This window comes from Brassica napus, unplaced genomic scaffold (assembly GCF_020379485.1).
Source record: "Brassica napus cultivar Da-Ae unplaced genomic scaffold, Da-Ae ScsIHWf_211;HRSCAF=371, whole genome shotgun sequence".
Classification (NCBI taxonomy): domain Eukaryota; kingdom Viridiplantae; phylum Streptophyta; class Magnoliopsida; order Brassicales; family Brassicaceae; genus Brassica; species Brassica napus.
The window spans coordinates 17,177-28,717 of record NW_026015532.1 but is presented as its reverse complement, the minus strand read 5'-3'; the positions used below and the strand labels follow the sequence as shown (position 1 = coordinate 28,717).

The window sequence follows — 11,541 nt, the reverse complement described above, 5'->3', positions numbered from 1 at the left end:
TAAACTAATTTGATCTCCTGCCTGATAAGGTGAATATTTTTGCTAAGAGACATTTCTGTCAAAATTTAAGATTTAGTATTTGGGTTGCAGAAATTAATTGATATATATGACCCATAGAAAAAAGAAAAGCAAAGTCGAAACAATTCAAATTTCTTAGGAAAAGAATTCAGGACATACGGACCTATACCATTGAAAATAAAGTGTAAGAAAAAAAAATAAAAAAATAAATATATATATTTCTAGTTGAAAAGTTCAGAATGAAACATATCTCGACTAAAATAGTCATAGAATCAAATAGGTGGCAGAATAAAAAAAAATTAATAAGAACATTAGGCACTAAGACGAATTTTGCCTTCTGTCAAATTTAATTTAACACTACACAGCGGTGTTCCAATTATTTCTTGCCTAATAATGATTCACGGGAGGAATAACTCTTTGAATCTTCTAATTAAAGAAATATATTTTGCAAACCAATTATCTCTTATACTAATCTACTTCCTCTTTTAAGATCAATTTTCGTAGGTTTTATATTTTTTTTTGGGTACAAATGTTAAATTAATATATTTTTTGTTAAAAAAAAAAGGTTAAATTAAATTCGTAAGTTTTGGATATCATAGATTCATAAACAGCAAAATATTAAACATAAAATATGAAAAAATAATCTTGCAACTCATTATCTGTGTTTTATACTAATAACCAAAAATAGGTCATGGTGGAAAATTCGGATCACACTGAAATTAATAAGTTTCTCCCACAATTTTAGCGAAAAACGGACCCACGTATTAGTAACTGGGGGTGGTGTTAGTGAGAAGAATTTGAACGATATCAAAAGCCAACAATAATCAACGGTCAAAGGGTTAAGAGCCAAAAAAAAAAGGAGTAATAAACAAAAATAAATAAAAATCTTTTTTACGGGGCAACGAATGGAGACTAGTTGCTAGGTAGGACCCACAATAACTAATACGGTGGAGAAATTCGTCGTTTTGAGTGGTATAAAATGAGGACTCGTATGGGCTCTGCAACAGATAGCTCGCTTCACCTAATCCTCTGCCCTTTCCTCCATATATGATCGAGTGAAACGGCTGATATAGCTGTCGTTTGAGGTGCTACTTGGCTGTCAGTGAAGGAAAAGAGAGATGTCGAGTCTCGAGGATATCAAAAACGAGACTGTTGATCTGGTAAAATTAAAAATCTATGTTTAATGATCATCATGTCTGTTCTATGTTTTTTTTTTTGCTTCAGTGAGATTATTATAGATCTGTAAACTGTGTTGTGATTTGATCTTGGTTTCGTGTTCTGTCTCTATGCTTTAATGTTTTCCTAACATGTTCTGTTTTTTGTTATCCTGGAGAGCAAAAATCATTTTTTTCTTCCGGATTTTCCAAGAAAAACTCGTTCTTTAAATTGAAACCTGTGAAATTATTACTTAATAAGATCTTTTTATATAAACCAATAAGCAAAAAGAGAGAAAAAAAGTAGATCTACGCATGTGAATGGGTAACACAAAAAGATAAAGAGTTTTCGTTTAGTGGTGGAGCTAAGCTACGTTTCGATAAAGTCCAATCTACTACTTGACTTGTGCACATGCTTTTTGTCTTTTTATTTTTTGTTTTAACTCTACCAGTAGTATAATATTACTATCATTACTTTTTTTTAATTGGCTAGGACAACGAAATCACATAAATTAATTCGGTATTTAAAAAAAAAGGAGTTTTATGATTACAATCTTCTATAAACAAAAGAAGAAGTTCAGATTCCTTTTTTTCCCTTTTTTTTAAGTTTTGTGTACCTTTCCGTGGTACGTTTAACTTCTCTGTCTTTGAAGCAATCAACAACACATCTTTTGTGCAGACGTAACTTTGGGAATCACATGTTCTGTCTTTAACCTTTCGATGTCACACCGAACTATTCAATCTCTGACTCGCAGTTAAACACCTTGTAGTCATATGAATGTATAAAGGATCTTTTTTAATAAATCACATGAACTGAATAAGATCAAAGGGTTGCTCTCTTTTATTAAAGATCTGGTTTTAGTCTTGTGTCTGACCAAAACTTGCTTTGACTTTGCAGGAGAAGATTCCCATTGAGGAAGTTTTCCAGCAGCTGAAATGTACCAAGGAAGGTTTGACGACTCAGGAAGGGGAAGAGAGGATTCAGATCTTTGGCCCCAACAAGCTCGAAGAGAAAAAGGTCTAAAACTTTGCTGCTTTTCTCAGACATAAACATTTAGTTTCTTGTTGTTGTTTGGTTACTGAGTTTGTCAAATGAAAAACAATTTTACAGGAAAGCAAAATCCTCAAGTTCTTGGGGTTCATGTGGAACCCTCTCTCATGGGTGATGGAAGCTGCTGCAATCATGGCAATCGCTTTGGCCAACGGTGATGGTAGGCCTCCGGATTGGCAGGACTTTGTTGGTATCATCTGTCTTCTTGTCATCAATTCCACCATCAGTTTCATCGAAGAGAACAACGCTGGTAACGCCGCTGCCGCCCTCATGGCTGGTCTTGCTCCCAAAACAAAGGTTTGTTCCCTCATAACAGAACGCTTTGTGAAAGATTATAACAAACTTTAAGCTAATGTTTGTTTGTTTGTATGTGTTCAGGTTCTTAGAGATGGGAAATGGAGTGAACAAGAAGCTGCCATCCTTGTCCCAGGAGACATCGTCAGCATCAAGCTCGGAGACATCATCCCTGCCGATTGTCGTCTCCTTGAAGGTGATCCTTTAAAGGTTGACCAGTCTGCTCTCACCGGAGAGTCCCTCCCTGTGACCAGGCACCCTGGACAAGAAGTCTTCTCGGGCTCAACCTGTAAGCAAGGAGAGATTGAGGCCATTGTCATCGCCACCGGTGTCCACACTTTCTTCGGCAAAGCTGCTCACCTTGTGGACAGCACAAACCAAGTTGGACATTTCCAGAAGGTTCTTACCGCTATTGGTAACTTCTGTATCTGCTCCATCGCCATCGGTATGGTGATTGAGATCATCGTCATGTACCCTATCCAGCGCCGAAAGTACAGAGACGGTATTGACAATCTCTTGGTCCTGTTGATCGGTGGTATCCCTATCGCTATGCCTACGGTGTTGTCTGTAACCATGGCTATTGGATCTCACAAGCTCGCTCAGCAAGGTGCCATCACCAAGCGTATGACTGCCATTGAGGAGATGGCTGGTATGGATGTCTTGTGCAGTGACAAAACGGGAACGCTGACTCTTAACAAACTGAGTGTTGATAAAAACTTGGTTGAGGTGTTCTGCAAGGGTGTGGAGAAGGACCAGGTTCTGTTGTTTGCTGCTATGGCTTCGAGAATTGAGAACCAGGATGCTATTGATGCAGCCATGGTTGGTATGCTAGCTGATCCAAAGGAGGCTAGAGCTGGAATCAGGGAGGTTCACTTCCTTCCATTCAACCCTACTGATAAGAGAACTGCTTTGACTTACATAGACTCAAGTGGTAACTGGCACAGAGTCAGCAAAGGTGCTCCTGAGCAGATCCTTGAACTTGCCAAAGCCAACAATGACCTTAGCAAGAGGGTGCTCAATATTATTGACAAGTATGCAGAGCGTGGTCTCAGGTCTTTGGCTGTTGCTCGCCAGGTACTTGTTTCTCCAATGATAGATACTCTTTTGGTTTCAGACTTGTAAACAAATGTCTTAACTGTTCTTGTATCCTTTATATAGGTGGTGCCTGAGAAAACAAAGGAAAGTCCCGGTGGACCATGGGAGTTTGTTGGTTTGTTGCCACTGTTTGATCCTCCAAGACATGACAGTGCTGAAACCATCAGAAGAGCTTTGAATCTCGGTGTTAATGTCAAGATGATCACTGGTAATAAACTTTACGTAACCATCACTCTTGTCTTTGTTACTAATATACTTTTTACATTTCCTCTTTAACATTCTCTTGTATGTTTGCCAGGTGACCAACTTGCTATTGGTAAGGAGACTGGTCGTAGACTTGGAATGGGAACAAACATGTACCCATCTTCAGCTCTTCTTGGAAACCACAAGGACGCAAACCTTGCATCCATCCCCGTTGAGGAGCTGATCGAAAAGGCTGATGGATTCGCTGGAGTCTTCCCAGGTTTTTATCATTTTAGACTCATTGTTTATTTCAAATGTTGTTATGTTTATATCTAAGCTTTTTTGTTTTTGGATCTTTGCAGAGCACAAGTACGAGATCGTCAAGAAGTTGCAGGAGAGGAAGCACATCGTTGGTATGACTGGTGATGGTGTCAACGACGCTCCCGCTTTGAAGAAAGCTGACATCGGTATCGCTGTGGATGACGCTACTGATGCTGCTCGTGGCGCTTCTGACATCGTCCTCACCGAGCCAGGACTCAGCGTTATCATCAGCGCTGTCCTCACCAGCAGAGCTATCTTCCAGAGGATGAAGAACTACACTATCTACGCTGTCTCAATCACAATCCGTATCGTTCTTGGTTTCATGCTTATTGCCCTCATCTGGGAGTTTGACTTCTCTGCATTCATGGTTCTGATCATCGCCATTCTTAACGATGGTACCATCATGACGATCTCAAAGGACAGAGTCAAGCCATCTCCCACACCTGATAGCTGGAAACTTAAAGAGATTTTCGCTACTGGAGTTGTGCTTGGAAGCTACCAAGCTATCATGAGTGTTATTTTCTTCTGGTTGGCACACAAAACCGACTTCTTCACGGTAACTAATATAACTGAGCTGTTTCATTCACTTAAGTATTTTAGAGTTGTGGTAACTAAACTTTTTACTTTTGGATTCACAGGACAAGTTTGGTGTGAGGTCCATCAGAGACAACAACAATGAGCTAATGGGTGCGGTGTACCTGCAAGTCAGTATCATTAGTCAGGCTCTCATCTTCGTCACAAGATCAAGGAGTTGGTCTTTCGTTGAACGTCCTGGAGCGTTACTTATGATTGCTTTCGTTGTTGCACAGCTGGTAAAGATCATCACTATCTCCCAAGGGTTTCTTCTTAAACCAAACATGTTTTTTAATTCACTGGATTCTTTTACAAATGCAGGTTGCTACTTTGATTGCTGTTTACGCCAACTGGGAGTTTGCAAAGGTTAGGGGTATTGGATGGGGATGGGCTGGAGTGATCTGGCTATACAGTATTGTGACTTACTTCCCACAGGACGTTTTCAAGTTTGCCATTAGATACATCTTGAGTGGAAAGGCTTGGCTCAACTTGTTTGAAAACAGGATTGCTTTAACGAGTAAGAAAGATTTTGGAAAAGAAGAGAGGGAGGCTCAATGGGCAGTTGCTCAGAGGACACTTCATGGTTTGCAGCCAAAGGAACCTGTTAGCATCATTCCTGAGCAAGGAGGTTACAGAGAGTTGTCTGAGATTGCAGAGCAAGCCAAGAAGAGAGCTGAGATTGCAAGGTAAAATAATCATACCTTTAAAGAATTTAACACTCTTTTGATTGGAATTAGAGACTAACAGAATGATTTGTATTTTTTAACAACAGGCTTAGGGAGCTGCACACACTTAAGGGACATGTGGAATCAGTTGTGAAGCTAAAGGGTTTGGACATTGAGACTCCAGGACACTACACTGTCTAAGTCACAAGCAAAGAAAAGAAGATACCAAACATGTGATTGATCCTTTTTTATCCCTTGTTTTTTTTTTTTTTCTTATTCTTCACTGCCTCTTAAGGTTATTGTTTGCATAGGAAGAGAGATCTTTGTTTATTGCCATAACTCTTCCCCAGTTTCTATTGTTAGTGTTCTTGTTTCTCTGATATGTAACCTTCTTTAGAAGAATCAAGGCATGCTTTTATGTTTGGCACTTTAATCAACACTCTCTACTTTGCTCTTATTCTATGAGCCTATGTAATATTAATCTTCTTCTTTTTCCTTAAATCAAATTCTTATCTCTCTATTTTCATTTGCTTTACTACAAACAATTGGCAATTTTAAATGGGAAATCATCCTATATAAGTGTTTGTTTTGCTTCCACCTAGTCCAAAATCAATAAAAAATCTTATATATTAAAATAGAAGTCATGATTTTTTTCGTGTGTGATTTTTTAACTTGGACTATTACTTAGAAATCATATTAAATGCATTTTATTAAGACTAATAATACATAGAATCTTTAAAATATTTTAATCATTATATCTTTTGATATCTTTTCATTTAAATATAAATATATTTATTTTAAAATTCTAACAAATCTATTTTAAAAGATTTTTACAAGACCTTCATTTTCAAAATTATATTTAAATATTTTCACTAATTTCGAAATTAATTATTATACATTAATATATTCAGTTATCGTTTATAAAATGAAAAATTAAAAATTAAATAAAATTTTATCTATTATATAATCATAATCAATCATATTAAAAGAAAATTACTTTATTGAGCTAAATATAATATATATTTTATTTTCGTAAGTATAAAATATTTATGTCCAAAAATAAAATCTAATACATTGGTAAGATATGTTAACATTAGCAAACTATATAATACATGTATAAAAATTAACATATATTTCTTTAAAGCTAATAATATAAAATCTTTGTAACTACTTTAATCATAATATAGTTTCATTTTAAATATAATATATATTTATATATTATATTTATATATTATATTTTAAAAATTCTAATAAATCTGTGTAAAAATATTTTAACAATAACTTAAAATTATGTTTTATAAGATGAAAAATAAATAAATTATATTCTATTTTATCTACTTTATAGTCATAATCATGTTAAAATACAATTATTATACTTAAATAAATATGTTAAAAGTATATTCAATTGATAAATTTATAAATTTTATTTTCATAAATATAAACTATTTATTTTAAAAATATAATATGATGATAGAACAACTTAAAATTAGCAAAATATATAATACATGTCTAAAAATTAACATATCTTAGACTTTTGTATATACAATAATATATTATCTAAAATGAATAAGCATAAAAAAATATTGGTATAAAGAAATCCAACTTTGAAAGATGGGTCAGAATTTAGCATAAATTAAATAAAAAATAATTTTCAAATATGTTTTCTCATGAATATATTAATTTGCTTAATAACTAAATGCAAATACAATAAGATAAATATATAATAAGAAGTGACAAATACGTATGGTTTTAAACAATTGATTAATTATAACATGTAAATTATAAAATTATTGTATTTGAAATAGTTATATAAACATTTAATTATATGATCAACGTTAAAAATATATATCACTTATGTTGTAAAACAATAATTTATATATAGAATAATGAAAACAAACACCGCGCGGTTGCGCGAATCAAAATCCAGTTTTTTTATTAAAATCCCAACTAAAAACATGTCATGAGACAAGTTGCGTAGTAGTAGTAGTACGGCTAGAATCTTAAGAGAAGATTTGGATGGGTACGGTGAGTTTAAGACACGTGCATAGATATGGATGATGACTTCAAATCATGACAGGCATAGTTACATAATGTCATCTGACTTTCCTCCGTTTTAGATAATTTTTCTACCCTTTTTCGGTTTTCCATTTTTCTAAGACTTTTGGAAAATACTAAAATAGTATTAATCTTATTTTGTTTACTCAGAAATTGCGTGCGTGTATATACTATATGTTTTAACGGATTGAAAATAAATAGTAATTTTATCTTCTTCAAAGTTGAAAGTTTATAAGTTTGGAATCAACGAGAAAAACTGAAAAACATTGCATGTTAAATAAACATATACACATGTTTGTCAACTTAAAATGATTAGAAAATTAAAGGCACTAAAATAAAGGAACAACGACAGCATAAAGATTAATGGATTATACATGGGCACAAAGAGTCTATTTGACATCACAGCCAACAATATCTTCTCTTCTTTTTTTTTTGATAAGTGACAACCAACAATATCAGATTTTAGATCGATATCCATAAGGATTTTTTATTCATTAACGCCCGGTTATATTAGCTATTTCCTAAACCATATTAATTAAGAGAAGAAGGATAAAACCACTATAATACATATGCTCTCGTTCTTATAGAAACGAGAGAAAATAAAACATAGATAGATGAGTTTAGTTAAAGGACAAACTCAAACACAAACTAAAATCACAAGCTAAAACTAAAAGTCAAGTAGTATCTTGAACAATCGACTTAAGAGCAATCGTTTGCAACTCAAGACACTTAATGTAATTGCCAATCTCACCCAACATTTCTTCTACATTCATCTCTTCACCACCTGGCAAAAGCTTCTGCAGTTCCCTCAGTTTCTCCTCTCTCTCTCCATCTTCGTGTCCACCTTCTTTACCGGATCTTTCTTGAATACGAATTCCGTTGGAAGAAGAACTGGTAGTAGTGGTTGGATTGTTCGAGGACGATAGCTTCTGTAGCAAGAAACGGCTCCATGCAAATTCTTGGGCAGACAAAGCCAAAGCCATGTCTACTTCATGCTTCACGGTTAGTTGGTTGACTTGTGAAGAGTTCTTGTTCATGTTGAGCTTCTTGAGTGCAGGAACTAAGAGGCTTGTGTATTTCCTCGTGAAAACTTCACTAGGGGGTATCTTGTTTGGTTCAACAGAAAACACTCGTTTCTTCTTGTTTATGATTTGCCTCTCCATATGAGAAATTATTCTTGCTACGAAGGAAAGTCTACAAGGAAGAAAGCTTACATATATAGCAAACTTAGAATATGAGAGAGACAGAGAAAAAGGAGTAGTAGGTCCTACACTTGTTTGCATGTAACAATGGCTGATGATATATGTCATTTTGTGGAACTTATTGTGTAGTTAATTTTCACTGTATACATAAATGAGGTAATATGTTGTTGAGTACTATTAGTTTTCTTTCGGGTACAAAACACAATTTATTACGAGGATTTGAAAGTACTAGTCAATGGTAATACTTAGTAGTAATCTTTTTTCTGAATCAACAATGGAATACTATCAACTGACATGCAACCAAAAAAATAGAAAAATAAAGAATATCACAATAAATAATAATATTACATGTAGGTAATTATGTAAAAGTATATATATATTATAATTTGTAAAGAGAGAAGTCGACGAAGAAGGGAATAATATGGGTGAGGGATGATAAAACACATGGAGTCACATGCAAGGGCTCTTATTTGGCTGCATCACAACTACCCCTAAAAGAGGCGTTTTGAGAGTCCCTCCTACCATGTGGCTCCATTCCAAGAACAAGACATCAATACAAAACCCCACCTTCTCTTAATGCGTTCACATGTTCCTTTCTTTATAGCCCCCCTCTCTCGCTCGTATACACACGTAACACACCCACACACATACACCCCCATATTATATATATGCATGTGTATGTCCTTTGGATTTCCCTAGTTTGGATCAGTCTACGAAATTCTACCAACATATTTCATAGTCTATAGATCATCTCACTCCCTCTCTTGCATGCAATCTTTGAATGTAGATGATTAACTTTCCTTTTTTTTTTGTGTGCTAAAAGCAGATGCATGGTAATTTACTATAAAAATTGATTATATAGATCAATAGAGGTACGTAGCTCAACCGGTCGACTAAGGTGCAAAACATTATTTTGAGTGGACAATATATTCTTAGAATTTGATTCGATTCCTTCTTCGTCTAAAATATCCGGATATTTGTAATTCTAAGGAGCAAATCAAATAGTAAATATGCAATATACATAAAAATTAAAACAATAAAAAATAATATTTTAAATATTGGATACCACTCTGATCTGTTATATACATATATACATGTATTTAAGGAATTATATAGATAAATTATATAATTATTATATTTACATGTAAATTTTGAAAAAAGTAGTTATTAAATTTATTATTGTTATTATGTTATCCGAGTTTTCAAAAAACAAATTTCAAAAATATAATACTATTATTTTATATTTATTTTCATTTTTATTTTATTTGAATGGATCAAATCAAATATTTATTTAATATATATATATATATATATATATATATATATATATATATATATATATATATATATATAATTTTCCGGATGTAGACACTAAATTCCCCGATGATTACAGATTGGATCGAATATAAATTTTGAAAACTCGGACAAAATGATTAGATCACGAATACCTCTAAAAATCTGGATATTCGATTCATGCTCACCACTAATTAATGTATCCCAAAATGAATATATCACAAATTGAATTTATTTCATACTGTAATTTTATGGTGTGTACATATTTTATGGAGATTAAAATCTAATCGACACAAATTTCCTGACTTTTAATAAACCAAGTTAAGATAAAACTATGGTCATTGACTGGGTTATAAATGATGTTTTTTTCTAGAGGACTTTTGGTATACTAATATGATTTTTTGAAGGATGTGTCGACACCCGAAGAATGGATAATCTTCTCTACACCTATAGAAGAATTTCGACGCAGTAAAATTTTCTTCTCTAATTTCAAGATTAGACATATTCCAAGAGCACAAAATACAATGACGGACAAGTTTGCACGTGGTGCGAAGAGTTCTCCTTCAGCTATGTTTTATGTCGATTCTCAACCTCTGAACTGGCTATCTGAACCGGCAGGTCCTGGTACTTTAGTTTAGTTCTATTGTTGTAAGAAAATGTCTTTCTTTGTGTACGCTTACATTGAGTATATAGTTTATGTTGACAAAAAGGGTAACTATTGATATGAAATGAAAGTCTGTCATTTGGTTTTATCGTTTTAACTATATTCGGAACTTTAATCCCCACAACAATGAGACTCCAGCTCTTGGCTCACTGCGATCCTAGGCAAAGAGAGTTGTTGTGTTATTCAAGATTAGTATCAGTTATTGGATTGCTACTTTTTGCTGTGTGTTTTCCCTTTGTATTTTGGTGTTGTGTAGTTGTTTTTACTTGTTCCTGTTACTGGTTTTTCTTTGTATTTTTTTGTCAAAAATTCTGAAATGGTACCAAATTTAACATTCACACCAAGAAAAAAAATTTAGTCCCCAAAATACGATACACAGAAGAATTATTATTAACAAATTAAAATATAGATTAACTGAAAATAGTATCTACAACTACTAAACATGGGTGGTTGCGCCATTATAAGCTGTCTCTCAATCTATAAAACATGCAATCCATACATTACTATCTTTTATTGTTAACAGCAAAACTGAATGGTCTCTTTTTGTTTTTTGTTGTGTTATTCATCCTACCACAGAAAAGGTCAAGGGCTAGTATATTACTCCCTCCGTTTTTAATTGTAAGTAGTTTTGCTTAAAAACACGAATATTTAGAAAATTGTTATTTAAAAGAATATATCATTTGATCAATTAATTCAACCAATTATTAAAAACCTAACATTATTTCATTGGTCACACAATATCCGATAAATGAAAAGATGTATTGAAATATGTAAACTACTTATATTGTGAAACAAACTCTTTTTGGTAAAACTACTTACATTTAGAAACGGAGAGAGTATTAATTAATGCAGCAAGGAAATCTGAAATTGCTTCTAGCTCTTTTGTATACTCCCTCCGTTTTAGAAAGATGTATGTTTTAAGTTTTTCACACTTGTTAATAAAATATATCAGATTTTAGTTTCCAATGCATTA

General features: G+C 33.4%; 2 protein-coding genes across 2 annotated transcripts; one reads left to right on the top strand and one right to left on the bottom strand.

The window, feature by feature from the left end:
• Positions 1–937: 937 nt before the first annotated feature.
• Positions 938–5,874, top strand: LOC106396839 (ATPase 2, plasma membrane-type). Its single transcript, XM_013837339.3, has 10 exons — positions 938–1,178; positions 2,071–2,190; positions 2,284–2,520; positions 2,602–3,591; positions 3,676–3,820; positions 3,911–4,075; positions 4,158–4,672; positions 4,755–4,928; positions 5,011–5,375; positions 5,462–5,874. Exons 1-10 carry the CDS (start codon positions 1,137–1,139, stop codon positions 5,553–5,555), a joined length of 2,847 nt encoding a protein of 948 aa, XP_013692793.1. The 5' UTR covers positions 938–1,136; the 3' UTR covers positions 5,556–5,874.
• Positions 5,875–7,957: 2,083 nt separating this feature from the next.
• Positions 7,958–9,526, bottom strand: BNAANNG23680D (transcription factor bHLH146). The gene has a single exon (XM_013835723.3). It carries the CDS (start codon positions 8,717–8,719, stop codon positions 8,084–8,086), a length of 636 nt encoding a protein of 211 aa, XP_013691177.2. The 5' UTR covers positions 8,720–9,526; the 3' UTR covers positions 7,958–8,083.
• Between the last annotated feature and the right edge of the window lie 2,015 nt (positions 9,527–11,541).

Excerpts from the sequence above, each read along its gene's own strand:
- LOC106396839 (XM_013837339.3), top strand. The coding sequence starts at position 1,137 with ATGTCGAGTCTCGAGGATATCAAAAACGAGACTGTTGATCTG. Across the intron at positions 2,191-2,283 it reads ACAAGCTCGAAGAGAAAAAG|GAAAGCAAAATCCTCAAGTT; the intron begins GTCTAAAACTTT and ends ACAATTTTACAG. Across the intron at positions 3,821-3,910 it reads TAATGTCAAGATGATCACTG|GTGACCAACTTGCTATTGGT; the intron begins GTAATAAACTTT and ends TATGTTTGCCAG.
- BNAANNG23680D (XM_013835723.3), bottom strand. The coding sequence starts at position 8,719 with ATGACATATATCATCAGCCATTGTTACATGCAAACAAGTGTAGGACCT.